Genomic DNA, 24,796 nt, shown 5'->3' on the forward strand with positions numbered 1-24,796 from the left:
GTCGTCTATCTCCGGCCAGACAGTGGAAGAGGACGAGCGCAGGTATCCTGCCAGAGGATGGTTAGACTCCTTGTCTGTCTGGCTCCCTTGGGACACACTGAGATATTAAAGGTCACTGTAAACATTTTTCAAAAAACAAAAGAGAGATTTCTTTTGTGTGGGTTGGGAGGTGACTCCATGGCAAGGGGTATTACTCACTTCACCAAAGTTAAAGAAGTAAGAGCACTGTGCTGAGGTTTGGAAGAGCTGAGGTGTTTTTCTTTTAATTCAAACACTTAGTTTTCCTGTTGGGGTTGGATCTGTGCAGGCTTCTCTCCCAGGAGGATGTGGCTTGAATTAGGGAAGCGGGTGTAACAGGGTGGTGGGGGAAAGCCTTGGTGGAAGGAGAGAGGGCAGGGTGCTGAGAAGTTCTGTTCTGGGTATACTGCCTTCAATAACTCTACATCTATTCAGCAAACAGCTCAGAGCCTCAATGTGTGAAGGGGCCTGAGAGGGCATCTGGTCAACCCTCTCATTTTGCAGATGAGGCAGTTGACATACAGGGAGGGGCAGAAGACTTGCCCACAGTTGCTCACAAGTCGAGGACTGAGACTGCCAACTCCTCTCTCCCAGTGTACCACAGTGAGGTGTGCATGGCGTTGGTTGTCCAAGGGATGCCCTATATTGTTTGACTCTGTGTCTGACTCTGTGTCTGACTCGTGTCTGACTCTGTGACTTCATGGACTACAGCATGTCAGGAGGACATGCTGAGGACCATCCCTATCATCCACTATCTCCCAGAGATTGCTCAAGTTCATGTTCATTGAGTCAGTGATGTTAACATTTTAACTTTTAACACTTAGTTATTTATTTCAATGTGTGTTAGGAAAAACTGTCCAGTCCATGAAACTCATAATCTATGATGGGATATAGGATGTCATTTAAAAATACATTTATTTAAGCAAACAGAAAGGTAGCATGTTTGTAAGTATGTGTGTGTATTGTTTTTTAAATGTTGGGAAATAACAGAATAGGTGACCTGTAGGCTTGTTATAAATCATGACCACAGTCCACCCCACCTTTTGGGCTTATGGTGCTGCAGGGAGAAGCCTTGGGAGGCCTTTCTAGGCTCTCCTAGGATTGGGCATTTTCAGCCTGAGAAGCAGCCGCCCCCTCAATCCCCAGTGTCCCCTTTCCTGCACCTTGTCCTTTGATTCTACTTTCTTTTTCGGTTTTTCCTGTCCCTTTGTGTCCTTCTGCTCCCCACGCCCAGAATAGCCATGAGGCAGGGGGAATGGCTTTCCTATGCGGATCTGTGAGCTCCCCATCCCAGGAGCTGGGGTTCATACAGGACCCTGGCTTCTGGGGGCCAGAGTCTGGGATTTTTCTCATCCTGTCTCCAGGAAATTTCAAGCTTACTGTATCTATTTGCCTTCTTCCCAGAGCTGCCTACCTGTAAAAAAAAAACAAACTCTTAAAATATTAATGGTTAACAGTGGATAAATACCTCACCAGCAGCCCCCTCCTAAAACCCCTGGTCTATGACAATGGTACATTAATAGGCCTGGGATATCCCTAAATCATAACTAAAATACAAAATCAAAAGACTGTGAAGCTACGACACATCATTATCACCCAAAGTCTACAGTTTACATTAGCGTCACTCTATGGGTTTTAACAAATGTATAAAGACACGCATCCACCATCACAGAATAATACAGGGTACTTTCACTGCCGGAAAACTCTGTTCTCTGCCTGCTCTGCACTCCCCTTTAAGCCTTTGGTAATCACTGATCCTTGTATTTTCTCCACAGTCTTCCTTTTTACATATATTTGGAATCATACAATATGTAGCCTTTTAGGATAGGATTCTTTCTTTTAGTAATACCCATTTAAATTTCTTTTCATGGCTTCATAGTTCATTTCTTTTCAGCACTGAATAAAATTCACCAATTGTAAAAAAGGTACCACTCCAGTGGGGGATGTTGATAATGGGGGAGGCTGTGCAGGTAAGGGGGGAGTGGGAATATGGGAATCTCTTTACCTTCTGTTCAGTTTGGCTGAGAATCTAAAAATGCTCTAAAAAATAAATTCTATTTAGAAAAAAGGACTATGAAGGGTGGCCATGTTTGTGAACCCAAGAACTCAAGGGTGGGTTCTATGCGAGGGTTAAGATAAAATAAATGAAAGTTCTCATCTCCTAGTCTTCTTAAGAGTAGTGATCATAAAGGAGTGTCTATGAGACAATAATTTACCATGGATTGAGTGCTTCTAGCATCAAAATTCTCATGAAAGCAGGGATTATGATTTGATCTCCACTGTATTCTCAGTGACCAGAACACTGCCTGGCACTTAGTAGGGGCTCAATTAATGTCTGTTTTGTTTTTTTCTTTCCTATTTTTTGGCTGCATCCTGTGGTATACAGGACCTTAGTTCCCCACCCAGGAATCGAAACTGTGTCCTCTGCAGTAGAAGCACAGTGTCTTAACTGTGCTTAACTGGAACGCCAAGGAAACCCATTATTAACATTTGCTGAACTGTTTATAATAGCCAGGACATGGAAACAAACTAGATGTCCATCAGCAGATGAATGGATAAGAAAGCTGTGGCACATATACACAATGGAGTATTACTCAGCCGTTAAAAAGAATTCATTTGAATCAGTTCTGATGAGATGGATGAAACTGGAGCCGATTATATAGAGTGAAGTAAGCCAGAAAGAAAAACACCAATACAGTATACTAACACATATATATGGAATTTAGGAAGATGGCAATGATGACTCTGTATGCAAGACAGGGAAAGAGACACAGATGTGTATAAAGGACTTTTAGACTCAGAGGGAGAGGGAGAGGGTGGGATGATTTGGGAGAATGACATTCTAACATGTATACTATCATGTGAATTGAATCGCCAGTCTATGTCTGACGCAGGATGCAGCATGCTTGGGGCTGGTGCATGGGGATGACCCAGAAAGATGTTATGGGGAGGGAGGTGGGAGGGGGGTTCATGTTTGGGAATGCATGTAAGAATTAAAGATTTTAAAATTAAAAAAATAAAAAACTAAAAAGAACAAAAAAATAAATAAATAAAATAAAAATTAAAAAAAAAAAACCATTTGCTGAGAAATTAACAAAAATATCGGGATCTATGCTAGGCCCTGGGGCTCCAATCATATTTCTGCTCTAGGGGTCTGAAACACTGACAAGCTGATGCAGAAAGGCAGAACAGTAAGACGGTACAGTAAGAGGGAGCCGGGCTAGGTCCAGAGGCGGCTCAAAGGAAAGCAGAGGGGATAGAAGGCTTTAAAGGGGAGAGGCTGCTTCAGCTGGGTCCAGGAGGAGGAGTTCTGAGGGGGTGACATCCAGAAGTATGATGTGAGGTGTGTGAAGTGCAGGTAGGTTTGGGAGGACTTAGCTTAAGGTGGGTCACCTTGCCTGTTCCTGGGGTCACACTCTGGCCATTTCTGACAATAAACCAGGTCCTGAACTTAAGGACACCAGCTCCCCTTCTCTACACCCCATTCTAACTGCCCCTCCCTGGATCCAGCCCAAAGTCTCAGGGCCTTGTGTGCCACCGCATGTGTCAGTTTTTGGATGATGGCCTTCAAGGGGGCTCTATCCAGAAGCACCAACTATGCGTGCAGGCTGGAAGTGACAGCATCTTAGAACTGGCTCATATTGACTTATAAGTTGTTATTCAGTCACTAAGTCGTGTTTGACTCTTTGCGACCCCATGGACTGCAGCACACCAGGCTTCCCTGTCCTTCACCATCTCCTGAAGTTTGCTCAAACTCATATTTATTGAGTTGGTGATGCCATCCAACAATCTCATCCTGCTCTCAATCTTTCCCAACATCAGGGTCTTTTCCAATGAGTCGGCTCTTTGCATTAGGTGGCCAAAGTATTGTAGTTTCAGCTTCAGCTTCAGCATCAGTTCTTCCAATGAATATTCAGGGTTGATTTCCTTTAGGATTGACTGGTTTGATCTTCTTGCTGATCAAGGAACTCCCAAGGATGTAATTGTTAAATATTTAGAAAATTTGTGAGCCAGTTATTAACCATTGTTAGCTTCAAGCTGTCCCCAGTGGAAGGACTTACACCCTAGAAATTGGCAAACACTACAAATTTGGGCACTTTTTTCTCCCTAGAGAGTCAGTTTGCCAGAACACCATTGGTTGGAAGACTACTTTTGCTGACTCTCTTTCAGTTTTCCATGGAAGGATTTGAAGTGTTATAATAAAAACTGGATTATTGTTTTGTTAAAACAATATATTTAAGAGCTTGATTTTTCAAGCACCCAAAGAGCAAACTCAAATATATGCATTAACTTGGGATTCCTGGACAATCCTTTTTTGTGCAGTCTGCAGAATAAGGCTTCTCCTTCCAACTTGGTTTATTTAGAGAATAACCTGATACTGCAGAGCAAGAAATCACTAGTTATTTTCTCAAATCCATGCTCTGCAAGGACACAAAATATAAAGGGAGGCTGGGTGCTGAGGCTGACCAAGTTCATCAGAATAGCCTCAATGCTCTTCTGGCAGAGTTGTTAAAGTTATAGAATGAAATGACAGCTAATATAATACTACTTTTATCCTCGTTATAATTTCAAGTTCTGTAGTATTTCACTGGAAAAGGGCTTTTTTTTTTTTTTTTTCCCAGTCAACTTATTTTGCAGAAGAGGAATCTGAGAGGGACAAAGTTACTTTGCTTCTGATGGTGCAGCTTCTGGAAAGGGAAGGGAAGGGAGGAAACTTGGAAGGAAGGAAGAAGACTTTCTGAAAGTCAGAACTCCTGGCTCCCCCATCTAGTGCCCTTTCCCACATGAAGGAGGAACATGTCCAAATTTCATCACAAACCTTCCTTGACTTTCAATGGCGTCATGTCCTGGTAAACCCACACTAAGTTGAAAATATCGTTAGGTTGCAAATGCATTCAATGCACCTCACCTAGTGAACACCATCGCTAAGCCTAGCCCACCTTCCATGTGCTCAGCACCTACACTAACCTACAGTTGGCCAGGATCATCTAACACAAAGCCTGTAATCAGGTGCTGAATCTCTCATGTGATTTGTCGAATACTGTACTGAAAGTGAAAGACAGAATGGGTGTCTGGGTACAGGACGGTTTTAAGTGTGTCTGTTGTTTACCCTTGTGGTTGTGTGCTGACTTGGAGCTGCTCCCCAGCATCATAAAGGGGTATCAAACCGCGTATCACTAGCCATGAAAAGATCAAAATTCCAAGTATGGTTCCTGCCGAAGGCATATCACTTTCACACGATGGTAAAGTCAAAAAATTATAAGTTGAACCATCCTAAGTCAGAGATTGTATTTTGAGCAGGGAACAAAATCACCATAGTAATACGTGCCCAAAATGTCTTAACTCAACCCATGCTCACTAGGGTTTAGTAAGTGTGCACCTACAAGGGCCAACGTGTCTTGGCCTGGCTGATCTCTCTGACCTCATTCCTTTCCATCTACCCCTTCACTCTTTCAGTTCCTAGAATCTGCCAAGCTCAGTGCTGCCTCAGGGCCTCGGTATTCATTCCTTCTTCCAGAGAAGCTCCTGCTGCAGTCTCACAGCTGACTCCTCATTGTCTTTGTCCCATTGCTCTATCCTCCCTGGAGAGGCCTCTTCTAATCCAAGGTAAAGCGGCTCTTTCACTTCCCTATGGCATTCTGTGACATCACCTGTTGCGTGTTCTTTCTTGCACTATCGTGGTCTCACATTGTCTTACACCTGTCTATACCCCCCACAAGAATATAAGTTCTGTGAGAGCCAGTTCTGTTAGATTCACTACTGTATACTTTGCTCCTTGTACATACCAGGTATTTTGGATCTATTTTCAACTTTTTATTTTATATTGAAGTATATCCATTTAACAATGTTGTGATGGTTTCAGGTGGACAGCAAAGGGACTCAGCCATATATACACATGTATATATACATATATGTATCCATACAGTGGGATGGATAGTGGGATCTTGGTGGGATCTATTTTTTTTAACAAATAATGAACAACAGATGCTGAACATGACCTCTGGGCACTCTTTTGACCTAAGGGGGTGGTTTTCAACCTGGACACCATGCAGTCTTGAGGTACCCTGGAGAAGCTTGGGGGTTCCTTCTTTGTGGGCATGGACTCATACAAGGAGACCACAGTTGAGTCCATATGGATCTGCCTATATATATGGAGAGTTTTAGTTTTATTGTTCATTGGACAGAGGGCTCAGAGACCAAAGAGCCAGGCCAGGTCATTGCTAAGGAAGTGCTGGATAGGAATTTGGGCTGCACACCTCCAACTGGATACTGAGGAGTCCATGAATGGGACAGCCGTGGAATAAGCACTGCCACTGAGGGGAGGTGGCAAGAAGAGCAGGGTCATGGCAGACATATCATGGTGGGGTGGGGTTGTCCAGGTATGAGGAGAGGGTCCTTGGGAGACTGGTGGCTGGCTTCTAAGTGTTCCTTCCAGCTGCCTCAGCTCCTTTCCCCTGAGTCACTAACTAGTGATGGGCCAGCTGATGCTTTTCACTGAGAAGCTGGCATTTTCTGACCATGACTTTAAACAGAATATTTGCTTCTGCACCCACCAAGAGAGAGCAACAGCCTTGCTCTCGGTGGCCTCATTAAATGGGATTATATTTTCATAGCACTCACTTTTAGAACATTCTTATTTGCTGTTCCAGGCTCTTGGAGAGACAGCCTGAGAGGCTCTGCTGATAAAATGACTCTGGGCATGATAGAGATGGGGAGATGCTGAAATGAATAGCAGCTTTGTTTGTTTGGTATTGGGACAGGCAAGAGGAGCTATATTTTAAAAAATGAAGTTTTCCTTCTTTCCACAAGAAAAAGACCTAATCTGGCTGCACAGCCAGCAACACAAGTTTCCTCACAGAATAGAACAAATTTGAGTAGACTGAGATTAACTTTGGGGAAAAAAATTAAATAAATAAAATAATTATGGCGTGGGAGTGGGTAGGACTGGAGAACAGGTAAGATCAAGAGGCATTTAAGATGCTTAATTAAAAAGCCAAAAAGAAGTGCTTCCCTGGTAGTCCAGTGGTTAAGAATCTGCCTGCCAATGCAGGGGACAGGAGTTCGATCCCTGGTTTAGGAAGATCCCATATACCGTGAGGCAGCTAAGCCTGTGTGCCACAACTGCTGAGCCTGAGCGCGCAACTAATGAAACCCTGTGCCCTAGAGCCTGGCTCTGCAACAAGAAAAACCTCCGCAATGAGAAGTCCATTCACCACAGCTAGAGAAAGCCCATGTGCAGCAGTGAAGACCCAGCAGAGCCCAAAATAAAATAAATAAAAATTTGAAAAAAAAAAGCCAAAAAGAAAAAGCAGCAACAGATGGAGTATGAGTTTGACAGCATAAATACACACTAAGGCATTTAAATATACGTCTCTATATGCTATATACAAACATATATACTAAGTATATATACATCTATATAGACATGGGGTTTCCAAATATGACTGGTTCCTCTCCCTGCAGACCTGATCTGTGTTTCCTTCCTATGGTGGAGAGAAGATAGTAATACTTAATATTACTGACATTTTCTGAGCACTCACCATGTGCCCCACTCTGCAAAGTGGCATGTGCATACAATAACAGTTATCATTCTTCATACTTACAGAGCCTCTCTGAGCTTTAGGTTTCCCGATTGTAAAATGGGGACAATGGGATTATCTACTTCATCAAGCTGTTGTGACAATCAAGTTCAAGACAATGAACAGAGTACAGGGCCCAGCACCTAGTAAAGTGATCAATAAATGGCTTGTGATTATTATTATTGTTTTTCTCCACTGGTGCCTCCAAATAAAAATGCTTAAAACTGGACTCATTCTCTTCCCCCTCAGGCCTATTCTCTTCTATCTCATATTTCAGTGAATGGAATCATTACAGTCTCAGTTTTCTTCTCATTCAGGCAGTCACCAAGTTCTTACAGTTCAGCTTTTCCGTTATCTCTTGACTGCATCCTTATCTCGTTTCCACTGCCTGCGCTCCTGCCTGGGTGCAAACCCTTGTTTCTTCTCTAAACTGCTACAGTGTTTCCCTAATAACTCCCAGGGACTCTAATCTTCCCCCTCCTTGTCCCCACTGGTCTCCTATGCTCTCTCATTGCTGCCAGAGTGCTTTCTCTACCTTATAAATCCAACCACACCCATCATTGCTCAAACCCTGACATTGGGATTGTCTCTTACCTAGAAGATGAAGCCCACATTGTAGAGGACAGAATAAAATGCACCTACAATCTGCCGCTGACCCCTGCCTAGTCTCACCTACTCGTCCAGGTCTCCCTGCAGCTCATGGCTATGAATACTGGCATCACATTAGCATCGCCTGGGGAGAAAAAAATGCCAATGCCTGGGCCTTCCTCCCGCCAATCACGGCAAAGTCTGGGGGTGGGCCCCAGGGAGCAGTATAATTTCGAAGTGTTCTGGGTGCTTCCAACACATTGTTGGAGTTGAGAAGCACTGCTCCCACTGCACCTGGCAGCTTGCAATGCTCACTTGGGCCTTTACATGTTTGTGTGTGCAGATCCCACCACTTGGAATGTTTTCCCCAACTTTATCAACCTGCAGTATGTCTCCTCAGCCTTTGAGATGTAGCTGAGTCTTCCTGTCATGTGGAAATCTCTGGTCCCCAGAGGTGCTCCTGCTAGTCTGACATGTCCCTCTGTTACAACGTATTTGACTGCACCACCTCTGTCACTATAAGGGAGGGAGCTCCTTGAAGGAGGGCTTGTGTTTACTGGTCTCATCATAGTCCCTGCACACGTGTACAGGACAAGATTTCTGGACAAATGAATACACCCTCCATTGTGGTTCCATTTTTTTTTTTACTTTTAATTTTATATTGGAGTACAGTTGATTGACAATGTTGGGATACTTTTAGGTGTACAGCAAAGTGATTCCATTATACATATATGTGTATTTACTCATGGTTCAGTTTTTAAAGAATAAAGTTGTTTATTATTTTGGCTGTGTTGGGTCTCGTTGCTCCAAGGGCCTTTCTCTCCTTGCAGTGAGCAGGCTTGCTCTCACTGTGGTAGCTTCTCTTGTGGAGCATGGGCTCTAGGCACGTGGGCTTCAGCAGTTGCAGCTCTTGGGCTCAGTATTTGAGGTGCACAGGCTTAGTTGCCCTGCAGCATGTGGAGTCTTCATGGACCAGGGATTGAACCCGCATCCCCTGCATTGGCAGATGGATTCTTAACCACTGGACCACCAGGAAAGCCCTTGTGGTTAGGTCTTACCTATACTCTCTTCTCAGTTCTTGGCTTGCATTTCTGCTGCAGGGTTGACGTCATTATGCTCTGACTGTAGTCAGTTGTCTACATGATCTTCTTCCGCCACCTCTCCCCAACTCACCAGTGTTACTTCTGTCTCTGTTCACCTCAAGCACTTGCTCCTACCCCAGGACCTTTGTGCATGCTCTTCCCTCTACTGTCATGCTCTTCCTCAGGTGCCCACACAGCTCACTCTCTCCTTCCTTCACACGCCGCGTCACAGAAAGGCTTCCCTGATCACCCCCTTGCCCTCCTCACGATCTGTTCCTCTTATCCTGTCTCTGCCTTCAGAATCCTTCTCCTCACCTGACACACTGCAGTGTAATTTACTTATTCTTTTATCTCTGCCTCCTCCTATAAGATGTGTTGCTTATCATGATTTGCTCTACAAATTTTTGGAAAACCACTGCTCTAGATTATGGATTGGCAAACTTCTTCTGTGAAGAGCACAGTGGTAAATATTTTAGGCTTTGCAGGCCATGAAAATGATTCAGCTCTGATGTTGCAGAGTAGAAGCAACCATAGACAATATGTACACCGACAGGCAGGGGTGTGTTACCAAAAAAACATCATTAACAAAACCAGGTCCAGGACTAAATTTGACCTGTGGCAGGGTGGTAATCTGCCAAGTCCTGCATTAGACTGTAGTCTAGCAAGACCCTGTGTCTTTCGTGTGTAAATTTCCTGCATTCAGGAGCTGAGTGTTTTTTAAGTCTCAGTCTTAACCAAGAGTCCTTCACCTCAGGGTCTAGCCCATTCTTTGCATTATAACATACGTTCATAAATTTTTGCCAAAATATTCAATAAACATTTACTGAGTCCTTAACTCAGAACAGCTAGGCACCAACTCCATTAACGTTGGTTGAATGTACACAACAGTCCTGGCCTCAAGTTCTCAAAAGCCTTTTCCCCTCCTCCAATCCTTCTGAAGACTGAGACCCAGAGTCAAAAGGATGTCTGCGCCCTGGCAGCCGGGGTCACATGCTGCCAGGGGTCGGAAGGGGTGGTGGGAAGTGATGGGAACAACAGAGGGCTTGATGGACTGTTTAGGGAACTGCCTAATTATCCTGCTTATCAGTTTTCTGGTTCCTTTCCTTTGCTCTTCCCTTTAATAAATCAGAACTCCTTCTGTTGGTATTGAGCTCTGGGTCACTGATTCTTTTGCCCGGGTGTTTATAGAGCTACAGTGTGACCGTGAGATTGAATGGAAGGGAAGGGAGGCACCTGACAAGTGTCAGCTCTGAAAGGCAACACCTCAGCTTCCCAGGGCCCCTCCATTGTGCAGGGTGAAGGGCGGGCTTTCCACTGTTCAGGGCCCTGGCCAGGCTGCGAGGGGAGATGGAGTCAGTGGGTGCAGCTAGTGTACCCAGGGGTTTACAACCCAGTGTGGGAAGGGTGACTGAGGGTTTTTATGAGGCCCATGTGTTAAGAATAGTTCTTAAATGGCTGGGGAAAAAGAATCAAAAGAAGAACGATATCCTACAACATGTAAAAATCATACGAAACTGAGATTTCAGTGTTCACCAAGTCATAGTGGAACCTGGCCATGCCCATTCATTTACCTCTTGTCTAGGGCTAGTTCTATACTGCAATGTGGAGTCCTGTAGTTGCAACAGACCATTTAGCCTGAAAGGTTAAGATGTTTACCATCTGGCTCTGTAATGAAAAAGTTTGCTGACCCCTGACTAGCATGACTACCTGCCAGGGACTAGCACCACTGACATCACCGGGCAGCTTGTTAGAAATGCAGATTCCCAGGCAGGCCTCACTCAGGCCTAGCGAATCAGAATCTGCATCTTAAGGAGATTCCCCAGTGATCTGTAAAGACTTAAAAATATAGGGAGCACTTAGGCCCAGAGGAAGTGAATCAAAATCTCTTTGTTCAGTCACTAAGTCATGTCTGACATTTTCCGACCCCATGGACTGCAGCACACCAGGCTTCTCTGTCCTTCACTATCTCCTAGAGTTTGCTCAATCTCATGTCTATTGAGTCAGTGATGCTATCCAACCATCTCATCCTCTGCTGCCCTCTTCTCCTTTTGCCTTCAATCTTTCCCAGCATCAGAGTCTTTTCCAGTGAGTTGGCTCTTCATATCACGTGGCCAAACACTGGAGCTTCAACTTCAGCATCAGTTCTTCCAATGAATATTCATTCAGGACTGATTTCCTTTAGGATTGACTTTTTTGATCTCCTTGCAGTCCAAGGGACTTTTAAGAGTCTTCTCTAGCACCACAGTTCAAAAGCATCAATTATTTGGTGCTCAGCCTTCTTTATGGTCCAACTCTCACATCCATACATGACTACTGGAAAGACCATGGCTTTGACTATACGGACCTTTGTCAGCAAAGTGATATCTTTGCTTTTCAATGCTGTCTAGGTTTGTCATAGCTTTCCTTTCAAGAAGCAAGCGCCTTCCAATTTCATGGCTGCAGTCACCATCTGCAGTGATTTTGGAGCCTAAGAAGAGAAAATCTGTCACTACTTTCACTGCATCTCTTTAATGATCCACAAAATTTTAAAGTACTTTATGTCAGTCAGTCTGCAGAGTAAGTCCTCACCCGTTATTGTTGTTGCTGTTCAGTCACTCGGTCGTGTCCAACTCTTTGCGACCCCATGGACTGCAGCATGCCAGGCTTCCCTGTCCGTCACCAACTCCTGGAGCTTTCTCAAGCTCATGTCCATCGAGTTGGTGATGCCATCCAACCATCTCATCCTCTGTCATCCCCTTCTCCTCCTGCCCTCAATCTTTCCCAGCATCAGGTTTGTTCCCAATGAGTTAGCTCTTCGCATCAGGTGGCCAAAGTATTGGAGTTTCAGCTTCAGCATCAGTTCTTCCAATGAATATTCAGGGTTCCAGTTCTAACTGTCGCTTCTTATCCTGCATACAGGTTTCTCAGCAGGCAGGTGATGTGGTCTCGTGTTCCCACCTTATTAAGAATATTCCAGTTTGTTGTGATCCATACAGTCAAAGGCTTTAGCATACTCAATGAAGCAGAAGTAGATGACTTTTTAGGAATTTCCTTGCTTTTTCTATGATCCAGCATATGTTGGCAATTTGATCTCTGGTTTCTCTGCCTTTTCTAACCCCAACTAGATCCTTCTAACTCATCTTTCTACAAAGTCCCCATGTCGAAGAGCAAGGCTGTCAAGGATCTTGGGCCTGTCTGACTCAGGGGCTACACTCACCTAGCTCGTCAGCCAGAACATCCCAATAAGGTGCTCTTGCGGCTGCTCTCTGATCCCTCAAGGTGGCTGGGAGCCCCAGGCTCTTCTCGTCAACTGCAGGCAGCCTTCTCCACTGATCCACTCAATCCTCGTTTCAACCATTTTCCAAGAGCGTTATGATGTGTCATGACAGCATCCGCGGTCCCACGTGGCCCACTTGGGTCTACTGATCTCACTACTGGAGGATGGGGTCTTGGTGTATGAAGGTTTCTTGGGGCTGGGGGTGAGGAGTTGAGGTAAGAGTACAGACTCTGCCAACAGTTCATTTGTCCAGAGGCTTTAGTAGAGGTGGTGATAACTGTGCAAAAGACATCTGCTCACCCAGCCCGCCCCACCCCCCCGCACCACACATACTCCAAAACATAGTAAGCCCACTGTTTACATCCTTCCCTGACTTCCTCCCACAACCAACCTTGCCCCTGCCCCCTGTCAGCCACAGTGCCAGCTGCCTCTAAGAGGACTTGCTTCCCAGAAGCCAGAGGAGTGGCTGTTCTCAACTGCAGGAAGCATGGTGGGAGGCTGCCCTGGGCCATGGCCGCAGTGAGCATGGGGCACCTGCTTGTTTCAGGCCATCACTTCTCTAGCCCACTGATAGCAACAATGGGCTGCACCTGCACATTTTGGCTGAGGAAGACCTCAGTGGACACACAGGCTGTGTTCTGGATGGGCTGGCGAGCTTTCTGGAGGCTTCCCTCCTCTGGCATGGGTTCTGGGACCAGAGGAAAGAATGAACAGCCTTCACAGAATGCAGTGTGTGACCATACGCCCAATCATTTTGCCTCCTTGATCTCTGCTGGTCTCACCTGTTAAATGAGGATCATGATAACAATACCCTCATCAAAAGATGGCTTGAGCCTAAGCAGGCTCCCAGTGTGGAAGTCCTTTGCAAATTGACTGTCGTGCTGGGGTAGAAGTACGGAGCTGCTCATCAGATTGTGGGAAATTACAGTGTCCACTCTAACAGGCAGCGTGAGCCCCCTCCTCCTTCTGGGAGCCTCTTAAGGCATGACTTCTCTGACCTTTCTTGCATACAACGCCAAGATGGGTCAACAGACACTGCCAGGAAAGCAGAAAAAAGAAAAAGGAAATCCTACTGTTTTTCAGTGTTTGTCAGCTCAAAAATATCTGTTTTCCATGGAGGAGTGGTGTGGTCAGTACACACTGAGCAGGTAACTTATTCTTTCCAGATGAGACTGTTTCTATGTCTCTGTCCCTCTTGACAAAATGGGGCCTTTTAGGTGGCTGGGGTGTACCCTGACTGTAAAGCACAGTGCCAGGGGCTGACAGTCTTCTTTCTCTTCTTCTCATTCTCTTGCATGAGTGTGCTTATTCTTGGCTTTAGGCCTGGAATGAGGTCAGTTCAGCAGACAACAAGAGTGGTTCATAGGCAAAGGTCAGTGCTGGCCTCCAAGGTACTCACATGCTTCTTGGGTGGAACCCTGTGAAATTCTTTATAAATCAACTCTCTTATTAAGTTGGCTGGTGGCCTTAAAACAGGAAGTGATGATTCCACCAGGGCGTTTCTGAGGGTCCCAGGCAGCAGGAAGAAGCAGGCTGAAGGACCTGACAACCTCAGTTCGAATTGTGCTTCTGTCACTTACCTGTGAGTTTAAGCAAAACAACTCTTGGAACCTCTGCAAAGCTGTAATCAGGAAGAGCCCAGAGCATCTCTGAGGATTAGAGGAGATGCTGAAGGCACTGATGGTCCTGCATCAGCTTCTGCAACAGCTGGTGTGCCTTTGCTCATCGCATCTCATCTGCTCTGAATTACCCCAGAGAAGGCAAGGGATTTGCTCCAGGTCACAATGTCAGATCTGGACTCAATGTCAGATCACAATGTCAGATCTGGACTCTGCCATCAGAGTCCAGATCAGAATCCAATGAGGTCTAAGTCAAAAGTCCACATCCTCCTTTGCTTACCTCCCCATCTCAGTCATGAGCCGCTTCATATTTTTTATTTTATTTTATTTTATTTTTTTAGGAATTATTGCTTTATTTGAGAAACTTACTTCCAAATCACTTTCATGTATTTTAAAAAGTCATAAAGAGCATCCAAGAAAAAAACATATACAGTTTCCATAGGAATAAGGACAAAAAAAATGGGGTTGATGACTGCCCCAAACGATATTTCCTAAAGGAAAAAAATGTAATATTTAACTTTTTTTTGAGGCTGGGTAAGTGAACTACATACATCATAAATAAAATTTTCTTACTTTACAAGGAGGAAGGACTCTGATCCTATTTTTGATGCATATTAAATACAAAAATCCATTTTTCTGATCAAGATGAGGGAAAAAACATCATTCTTCAATACTTCAGCTCATGCAATGAAATCCAAAGGTCTGTTGAATCCACCTTTCCAATACTTCCTCTTCTGAGACACATTTATGGCATAGGCATTTACAGAGCCATCCACCTTTTTCCCTTTTGTGGAGTCAAAGGAGGCAAATCCCATTAACTTCATCATTTCTATTTCTTCCTCTGTTTTGCCCTCTAAGTCTTCCTCAGTTATCTGGCGTTCTTTGCTCTTTGTTTCTTTCTTCTCCTCATCTCTTCTTTCTTTCAGTCGAGAAGGGGAAGGAGATGTGGATCTATGTCGTCTTGGGGACCTGGAACGCCTTCTGTGTGGGGAGCGAGAACGGCTTCTTCTCCGATCTCGCTCCCTGGACCGGGACCTTTCTCGGCGCCAGCGTTCTCTTTCCCGAGATGTGGACCGGGACCGCCTACGCTGCCTCCGTGGGGAGCGGCTGCAACTGCCCGCTTCATACTTTTTAACACACTTCTATTCACTAGCTTTTCCAAGTGCTTGGTGAGGAACATCATGTATATTTGATATATTTGACACCCTGCACTTATGTGTTTAAATGACTTGCCCAAGTGGATGCTGTGGGCCCCAGGGAGTATGAGGCTGGCAGGAGGACCCAGGTTTCCTGACTCGAGGCCAACCAAGGATGGTGGAAAGATGTGGGGATTAGAGGAGTGAGCTTCAGCAGTAGACATCTCAGCCTTAAACCCTTGTAAAGAAAACAAGTTGATGATCCAGGTGACGTCGCCTTCAAGTGTCAGACTGAAAAGACTGTTTTAGTTTGCTTCTGTTTGTCCTTAGAATGGCGGCATTTTGGCATCCAAAGGAGGAAAGAGACCCTTAGAACTCTTTACAGAATATGTGTTTGTGTGTGTGGTATATACACATATGTATACACACACACACGAGTCCATTCTCATTATTCACAGTAGTTACATTCTGTAACATTGCAATAAGCACTGAATTAGTGAATCCTGAACTATTGCTCCTAGAAGAAAACAGGATTTGTTTCCTGCAAGCTTATGGCTACATTTTCATCAACTTATCAATATATAACCTTGTTACGTGTGCTTCCTTTTAAAGACAACTTATTTAATATACAGTTGATTCATTAACATTGAATTCATAGCCAACGGCAATGGCAAGCACCATGACTCATACCTGAACAGAGCGTATCTAACACATGCTTTTTTTTTTTTTTTTTCTGTAAGAAACATCACAGCCTGCTTGGGATTAGGAACACAGCATTCCAGCCCTATGATAGGGAGTCATTTTAAACAACGAAATCACCAACAAAAAGTACAAAAATGCCAAAGTGTGGCACTAAACATGTCAAGAAGAGGCTGAAACAAGAAGGCAGAGCTGACCTCAATTGGGAAGGAACATGCAAATTATTCACCGCTCTGCACGTGTCTGTGAATGGCCACCGAAAAGGCTGCGAGAATTGATTTCAGGGTGATGAACACATTTTTACTAAGTAGGTAAACTCATAAATGCAGAATCTATGAATAATGAGGACCTGCAGTGTTTATCGTGCTCATAGAGAAAGTAACCTCATGCCAGAGGCTCTGAGAAGCAGAGTACGGTGTTTACAATTTTCACTAAGGGGTAAAGAATGGATGGAACTGCCTTCCAGGCCCATTTTGTTGGAGAAAAGCAGAGAGAAAAGGAGGCAATGGTCGTCGAGGGGGAGGGGGATTTGGTGGACAGTGGAGTTGAGAGGGAGGGTGGGTGGGGGGACAGAGCATGGACCCCTCTCCCTTCTTCCCCTCACAGCCTGGCAGGGCCTTGAACATCCCTTCCCTGAACACCCCGCAGGATGAAGCCTCCCTGCTCTCACCTGACTTGGTTTCTGCTGAGCAGGAAACACAGAGCGACTTTCCTCCCTGGTCCTCACCCAGGTGCTGGGGTAGCGCTCTGTCTTAAGCGTTGCCCTGGGTTCTGTTTCCCCGTTTGCTCATTTTCTAGTTCTTTCTCTCCATTACTGTGTCAGCTGACTATCTGCTCCCACTTAAAAAAGCAGACAGTGCTGGGAAATCTCACTGAGAGACTCAGTCCGAGAGAAGAGATGGAGTCCAGGTCGCTGGGAGCTGAAGACAGCAGCAGCGCTGGTTGAGCCAGGATGTGCAAGATGCAGGGATGTGCAAGATGCTGCTGGAGACAGTGCGTTAGGAGCTGTCACTTTGATCCCCTAGAATACACAGGCCATCTGCTGGGTCACCTCAGCCGGGCACCTCATCACTCCAGGCTACTCTTAGTAGAACAACACACCCTGGGCAAGGGGGAGTGTTAGGATACCCGTGTCTGGGCTTACTAAACTGTGACCATGGCAACATCCTTTACCTATCAGAACTTAGAGGCCAGAACCAGACTGCCCGGGGTTGAACTGCAACTCTGCCTCCTACTCCCGGTGTCTGTTTCCTCATCTGTCAAGTGGGGATACCCATAGGATTACTATCTTCCTCATAGGGTGGTTATGAGGATAGTAATTTATAGATAGTAATGAGCAAAGAGTCGGACACGACTGAGCGACTGAACTGAACTGAACTGAATGAGTAATTTATAAAGCACTTAGAACAATGCCTGCACAGAGTAAACTCCATAGAGAATTAGCTCTTACTATCACTCTGGCTATTATTAATGGGGTGGAATCATCTCAGAAGACTTTTTTCCCTTTCCTGTTCTGATCCTGGGGGTGGGGTGCTTCCTCACTGGGTGGCCTTGGGCAAGACCCTTCTCCTCTCTGGGGCCCCGGGTTCTTATCTTCTAAGTGAGGTGCTGGGACTCAAGCCCTGAAAGTCTGAATTTACAAAATAAGGAGAAGGTGTCTCCCAGGCTGGGGTTTGTTTGTTATCTTGCCCTCTCTTGGGGATGCTAGAAGCCCATTTTGCTTACTTTAAGAATTTACCCAGAATTTAATTTTTCTACCCTTTTGGTCTATCTATTATGAGCAACTGCTTACCTCATCTTAGTTGAGATAAGCAGTTAAGTCATCAGATTAACAGTTTATATTAGCAGTGGGTTTTTAAAGCTCCCATTCCCTGAGTGTTGTCCCAGCACCTTCCCAAGCCTGGGCTGATTGATTCTATCATCATTACAACTCCAGGAGGGAAATTATTGTCCCCATATTAGACATGAGGAAATCCAGGCACAGAGAGATTATGCAACTTAGTCAACAACGCACAACTAGTAAATGGTAAATCCAGATTAAAATCAGAATCCCTGTTTTCTACAAATGTTACCCCCATAGGCAGTTGGCCATGAACTCAACTACTATGATAATAACAGATACACCATCCCTTTCAAAAGGCTGCTGATCGTATTGATCAAAACCACATATTCTCATCATTTGGAAGATACTATAGCAGAAACTTTGGAAGGATCATGGCCCCTGTGAAAAGGTGAAAGAAGCTATGGACCCTTTCCGTCACAAAAGAAGTTCACATAACCACATAAAAACATAAACAGAAGTGTTTCAATTTCACCAGGTTCAAACATCTCAGGCTAAAAACCTCAAATAATGCTTAAACTCTCTTGAAACTCTCTAGTACATATTTATTCTTGCTCCAGTTCTGCATTGATGAGAACTTTCTACGCAAAGCAGCTGTTCATTCCATTAATGTTCACCTCTGATTGTTAGAAAGTTGATCTTTCAACACAACTGACATGCGTTTCCCCCAGACTTTGGTCCCATTTTTAGCTCCTACATGTTACTATACATAGAAATATCCAGCCTACCTTCCCAGGACAATTCTTCATGTTTCTGAGGATGCCAGCCACACTGTTTCTAGGAAGTCTCTGCCTTCCACTACTCAGATCATTTTCTCCTGAACACATTCATTTATCAATGCTTCTCTCAAATATCTAGAGCCTGTTTACAGTCCAGAACATGATACAATGTTCTAGCCATGAAGTGACCAGTGCCGTGCAGGATTCTCACTTTATTTTGGAAATTGGATCTTCATTAATATGCCCTAATAAAGTTAAAAAAAAACACCTTATTTTATTTTGAAATATAACACACACAGAAAGACTTACCTGGTATAAAGTGACAGTTCAGTGAGCTAACAATCACAGAGCAAACATCCACATGAGCACCACCCAAGTCAAGAACTAGGCTTAAACCACTTCTGCTGTACCCCCATGACCATGCCTCTCTCTTCCAAAAAGGTAACTTCTATTATTTAATGGGCTTCCCTCATATCTCAGTGAATAAAGAATCTGCCTGCAATGCAGGAAACTCGGGTTTGATTCCTGGGTTGGGAAGATCCCCTAGAGAAGGAAATGGCAATCCACTCCAGTATTTTTGCCTGGAGAATCCCATGGACAGAGGAGCCTGGCAGGCTACATGGGGTCACAAGAGTTGGACACGACTGAGTGACTTTCACTTTACTTCTCTTCATTCCTTTAAGGTAGTAATCTTCTTGCTTTTCTAAAGTTTTATCATCTTATATGTATGCCACATAGCACTATAGATTAGTTTCACTGGCTTTGAATTTTATATACAGGAAATCATATACACTGGCATCTTTTAAATCTGACAGTTCATTCATTGGTGTGTTTGTGAAATTCAGGCATGTTGTTGTATATTTAGTTGTAATTTATTCATTTTCATTTCTGGAAAATTCCCATTTGCCTGAATTTACTGCAATTTATTTATCTACTAATATTTTATTCTTAATGGACACATGGACTGTGTCCAGATTTTGGTAACTATGAATAAGTTTCTGTAAACACTGGGGCACTCACACACATGCATTTACATTGGGTATACCTAAAACATGGGCTTCCCTGGTGGCTCAGAGGTTAAAGCATCTGCCTGCAATGTGGGAGACCTGGGTTCGATCCCTGGGTTGGGAAGATCCCCTGGAGAAGGAAATGGCAACCCACTCCAGTATTCTTGCCTGGAAAATCCCATGGACAGAGGAGCCTGCTGGGCTACAGTCCATGGGGTAGCAAAGAGTCGGACACGACTGAGCGACTTCACTTTACCTAAAAAAAGAAACTCTTTGTAATTTCAGCTTAGCAGATAATAGCAATACATATTCCAAAGTAGTTGTATCAGCTGACACTTTCAATAGACAGCCAGTGGGAATTTGCTGTATGATGCAGGGAATCCAAAGCCGGTGCTCTGTGACAGCCTAGAGGGGTGGGATGCAGAGGGCTGTGGGAGGGTGATCCAAGAGGTAGAGGACATATATATACCTGTGGCTGACTCATGTTTATGTATGGCAGAAACCATCAGAATATTGTAAAGTAATTAACCTCTAATGAAAAATAAAATCAAACAAACAATTTCACTAGCTCTGTGGGTATGTTCCACATGTTCCAAGCTCTTGCCAACACTTAGAATTACTAATCTTTTTAACTTGAGCTAGTCTAGTGGTTTTATACTGGCATCTCATTGTGGTTTTCATTTGCATTTCCCTAGTGATGAACAAAGTTGAGCCCATTTTCACCTATTTATTAGGTGTTTATGGATTAGAGCTCTTGGCAACTCCTTAACAATCTGATTCATATTGAACCTGTAGCCAAATGAAATGGTTTCTGACAGAGGATGCTGTTTAGTCATAACTCCCTTATTGACTTCAGCGGGATTTTGGGTTCTGAAAGTAGGACGAAATATTCTTAGTAATAATGACAACTAATACTTATCGAGTGTCTACTGCGTTCCAAGCACTGAGCTATATTTGACATACATAGTGTCTCTTTTTTTAATATAAATTTATTTATTTTAATTGGAGGTTAATTTCTTTACAATATTGTATTGGTTTTGCCATACATCAACATGAATCTGCCACAGGTATACATGTGTTCCCCATCCTGAACACCCCTCCCTCCTCCCTCCCCATACCATCCCTCTGGGTCATCCCAGTGCACCAGCCCCAAGCATCCAGTATCATGCATCGAACCTGGACTGGCTATTCATTTCATATATGATATTACATACTGTCTCTTAATCCTCACAACCAGCTTATTAGGTTGATACTATTAAAGCTCAACAGTCATAAAACTAAGATCATGGCATCTGGTCCCATCACTTCATGGGAAATAGATGGGGAAACAGTGGAACCACTATCAGACTTTATTTTTTTGGGCTCGAAAATCATTGCAGATGGTGATTGCAACCATGAAATTAAAAGACACTTACTCCTTGGAAGGAAAGTTATAACCAACCTAGATAGCATATTGAAAAGCAGAGGCATTACTTTGCCAACAAAGGTCCGTCTAGTCAATGCTCTGGTTTTTCCAGTGGTCATGTATGGATGTGAGAGTTGGACTGTGAAGAAAGCTGAGTACTGAAGAATTGTTGCTTTTGAACTGTGGTGTTGGAGAAGACTCTTGAGAGTCCCTTGGACTGCAACGAGATCCAACCAGCCCATTCTAAAGGAGATCAGCCCTGGGTGTCCTTTGGAAGGAATGATGCTAAAGATGAAACTCCAGTACTTTGGCCAGCTAATGTGAAGAGTTGACTCATTGGAAAAGACTCTGATGCTGGGAGGGATTGGGGGCAGGAGGAGAAGGGGATGACAGAGGATGAGATGGCTGGATGGCATCACAGACTCGATGGATGTGAGTTTGAGTGAAGTCCGGGAGTTGGTGATGGACAGGGAGGCCTGGCGTGCTGCGATTCATGGGGTCGCAAAGAGTCGGACATGACTGAGTGACTGAACTGAGCTGATTATTATCCTCTTTTTACATGAGATAATACTAGGGTAGACTTCCCTGGTGGCTCAAATGGTAAAGTGTCTGTCTATAATGCGGGAGACCCGGGATCGATCCCTGGGTCGGGAAGATCTATTGGAGAAGGAAATGGCAAACAACTCCAGTACTATTGCTTGGAAAATCCCATGAAAAGGGGAGCGTGGTAGGCTACAGTCCATCTGACTGGATAAGATCTACTGACATCTTGGACTGGATATTTCTCTGTTGTATGTTTGGGGGCAGTCTTAGGCATTTCAGGGTGTTCAGCAGCATCCTTGGTTTCTGCAGGGTAGATGCCAGGTGTCATTAGCATCCCTCCACCCCCCAGTTGTGACAACCAAATCCCATGAAAAGGGGAGCGTGGTAGGCAAAGAGTCGGACATGACTGAGCAACTTCACTTCACAACTTAACCTAAGGTCTCATAACTAACAAGTAGATTCAAATCACTACCTTTAGTTACTATAACAAACTCCCAAAGATGGAAACACATGACTACAATTTAAAAAAACCCTTTAAAATGATTAAAAGCTGAATAATAAAATGGACATGTAGCTGTCAAATGGAGAAAAATCATTGCAAAGTATGACACAGGATGAATGTTCATAATGTGCAAAGAGTTTTTACAAGTTAATGAAAGGACACTCATCTCAAAAACTGGTCAAACATTTCATGGGTCCAGTAAATCTGGAAAATTCTGCACGTATTTTTATGTTCTTCTACCCCCAGGAGGTATATGAGCAAACTTAATGAGTTTGAGAAGTCTTGCACTAGAAATCTACTTTAACATGGAATTTTCATATTTGACAAAACAGCCTTTAGCATCCTGATGAATTACAATCCTTTGGAACAGACTGGTGAACTCTAGTAACCACTGTGCTGTGGTTAGTCTCTCAGTTCTGTCCAACTCTTTGCAACCCTATGGACTGCTGCCTGCCAGGCTCCTCTGTCCATGGGGCTTCTCCAGGCAAGAATACTGGAGTGGGTTGCCATGCCCTCCTCCAGGGATCTTCCCAACCCAGGGGTCGAACCCAGGTCTCCCGCATTACAGGTGGACTCTTTACCATCTGAGCCACCAGAGAAGCCCATAATAACCATTACTTCCTTTGATTTCTAATCTGGTAAAACTTTCAACAAAGGAACCAAAATTAGTTTTGTCCCGGGTTTCTCAACTTTGATGCTACTGACATCTTGGACTGGATAATTCTCTGTTGTGTGTTAGCGGGCAGTCTTAGGCATTTCAGGGTGTTCAGCAGCATCCTTGGTTTCTGCAGGGTAGATGCCAGGTGTCACTAGCATCCCTCCACCCCCAGTTGTGACAACCAAAACTGCCTCCAGATGTAACCAAATGCTCCCCGAGGGAAGACTACCCTCCCCCACCCCCTTAAGAAACATTGGTCTGGCTGTTCTGGTTTCTTGAGAACTCCTGTTGTGCCTCCTGATTACCTCCTAACTATCTAAGTGCTCCCCAAGCTGCAGACCACTTCACTCTATTTTGATCTCTCTGCCCTGTGGCACCCACTATTCTTTGTTTTAGTATAAGAGGGTCCATCTCTTGACTTGAGTCTCTCTTGTTTGTTAGAATTCCTTAGATCTCCAGGCACACCAACCCTGTGGTTTCCTTGATGTGGAACCTCTTTTCATCCTTCCACCCTGCAAGTGGAATTAAGCTCCTTTCTTCAATCATCTCTACGCGCCCTTCACAGCCTTCCACCACATCCCCAGCATGTGTTATACTTATTTATCTATGCAATTGGCTCAGTTTTTAGAGAGCAAGGACTGGGTCCTATTCATACTCTTATTGTTGGCACAGAGTAGGCACTGATCAATACAAACAAAGGAGAAAAACAGACTTGAGGAGGCTCAGAAACTTCCATCATGGGATCCTGGGTGAATTTCCAGGAAGACTGAGTTAATTCACAGTCTCTTCAGCAGTTTCTTCCTGGAAATGTTCTCCTTGCTTCTCTCCAGGCAGACAATCTTTCTTCTGGAGAGAAGGTGAAAGTCCTGTAAAAGGTACCGTCCTGTTTTTCTCCTCCTCAGCCATGAATATGACATCATCTGCTCAGTTGGCATGTCCAGACCGTTCCTGATACTTTTCTTATTCCAAACAGAGGGAGGAAAGCCCCTTTCCCTTGATCTCAGCACTTTTTGCAAACCTCAGTTTATTTCAGCCAGTGACACTTTTCATCCTTGGAGATGAGTCCTCCTTTCCGTGTTCTGTGAGTTCCTCTGGGGCCTGCATCTCTGGGAGGCATCCCCTCCTCCGATATTGCGTCAGTCTCTTTAAGTATTTCCTTCTTTTTATTTCCTGTCTGGGATTATTTTAAGCTTTAGAAACGGAATTTAATTCTTGGGAACCTTCTAGCTTTATCAAAGCTGTCCAAGATGGTGGCAGGGGGCAAGAAGAAAAGGACATTTTCGAGAAACATTAATAAAGGGCAAGTGACAGGACATGATAACCATGTGGACACGGAGGAGGGGAGATGATTCCCAGATTTCTGTTTGAAGACAATGGAGGGACTGGGGATTCCTGTTGTAAAGAGGGTCCCAGGAAGAGGAGGAGGATGAAGACAAGGAAGAATGGGCTCTCTGAAAAGAAAATGGGTGTGGTCTGGGACTTTGAGAGTCTGAGGTTTCCTGGGCAGGCCAGTGGAGATGCAGAGGATGTAACCGGATAGAAGAGCCCGCTGTGCTGCACAGCAAGTGCTACTGGAGGGCTGCTGGCGTGTAGACGGGAGCTGCAGCGGAGAGCGCAGACGAGAGCTCAGACAGTGCGTGCTGATGGAACAGACGAAGCTAAAGATGGAGCAGGAAGGAAAGCTCTTGAAGGAGACGGTGAAGGAGCAGTCAGAGAAAGAGCCAGAGATCCAGGAGAGGGGCACGGATCTCAGGACGGAAAGGAGGGCCAGCAGCTTCAAATGATGTAGAGAGGTCAGTTCAGATATGGACAGAGATATGATCACTGAATTAGCAGCAGAGGGTCATTGAGGACAACGGGGAGGGCAGGGAGCTGTAGTCAGATGACAGGGGAGGGAAGGAGAGGTGGGGAGAACAGGCAGTGGGGAACAGACTCAGGGTGAAGAGGGAGTCAGTCAACCACCCAGCAACCTGAGGGGCTAGGGTGCACCCAGGGCCACTGTGGGCAGTGGGAACAGTAGGGAGCAAACAAGTAAAAAGCTCTGCCCTCACAATGTGTATGTTTTAGGGAGAGGAAGTAGGGAGGGAGGACTTTAAAAAAATTTTACTTTTTTCTTCCAGTTTTACTGCAACATAATTGATAAA

General features: G+C 44.6%; 2 protein-coding genes across 5 annotated transcripts in view; both read right to left on the bottom strand.

Moving 5' to 3' along the window:
- SYN3 (synapsin III) overlaps nt 1-24,796 on the bottom strand; it is a 486,177-nt gene that overhangs the window by 49,836 nt on the left and 411,545 nt on the right. The window lies entirely within an intron of this gene.
- On the bottom strand, nt 14,702-18,567 carry LOC105614892 (U4/U6.U5 small nuclear ribonucleoprotein 27 kDa protein-like). Its single transcript, XM_042245285.2, has 2 exons — nt 18,547-18,567; nt 14,702-15,285 (listed from the first exon to the last, which is right to left on the bottom strand). Exons 1-2 carry the CDS (start codon nt 18,565-18,567, stop codon nt 14,824-14,826), a joined length of 483 nt encoding a protein of 160 aa, XP_042101219.1. The 3' UTR covers nt 14,702-14,823.

The sequence above is a fragment of the Ovis aries genome, chromosome 3 (assembly GCF_016772045.2).
Source record: "Ovis aries strain OAR_USU_Benz2616 breed Rambouillet chromosome 3, ARS-UI_Ramb_v3.0, whole genome shotgun sequence".
In the NCBI taxonomy this organism is placed as follows: Eukaryota; Metazoa; Chordata; class Mammalia; order Artiodactyla; family Bovidae; genus Ovis; species Ovis aries.

Coding starts and splice junctions, on each gene's coding strand:
- LOC105614892 (XM_042245285.2), bottom strand. CDS start 18,567: ATGAAGAATTGTCCTGGGAAG. Junction 15,286..18,546: donor TGAAGAATTGTCCTGGGAAG/GTAGGCTGGATA, acceptor GCTAGTGAATAG/AAGTGTGTTAAAAAGTATGA.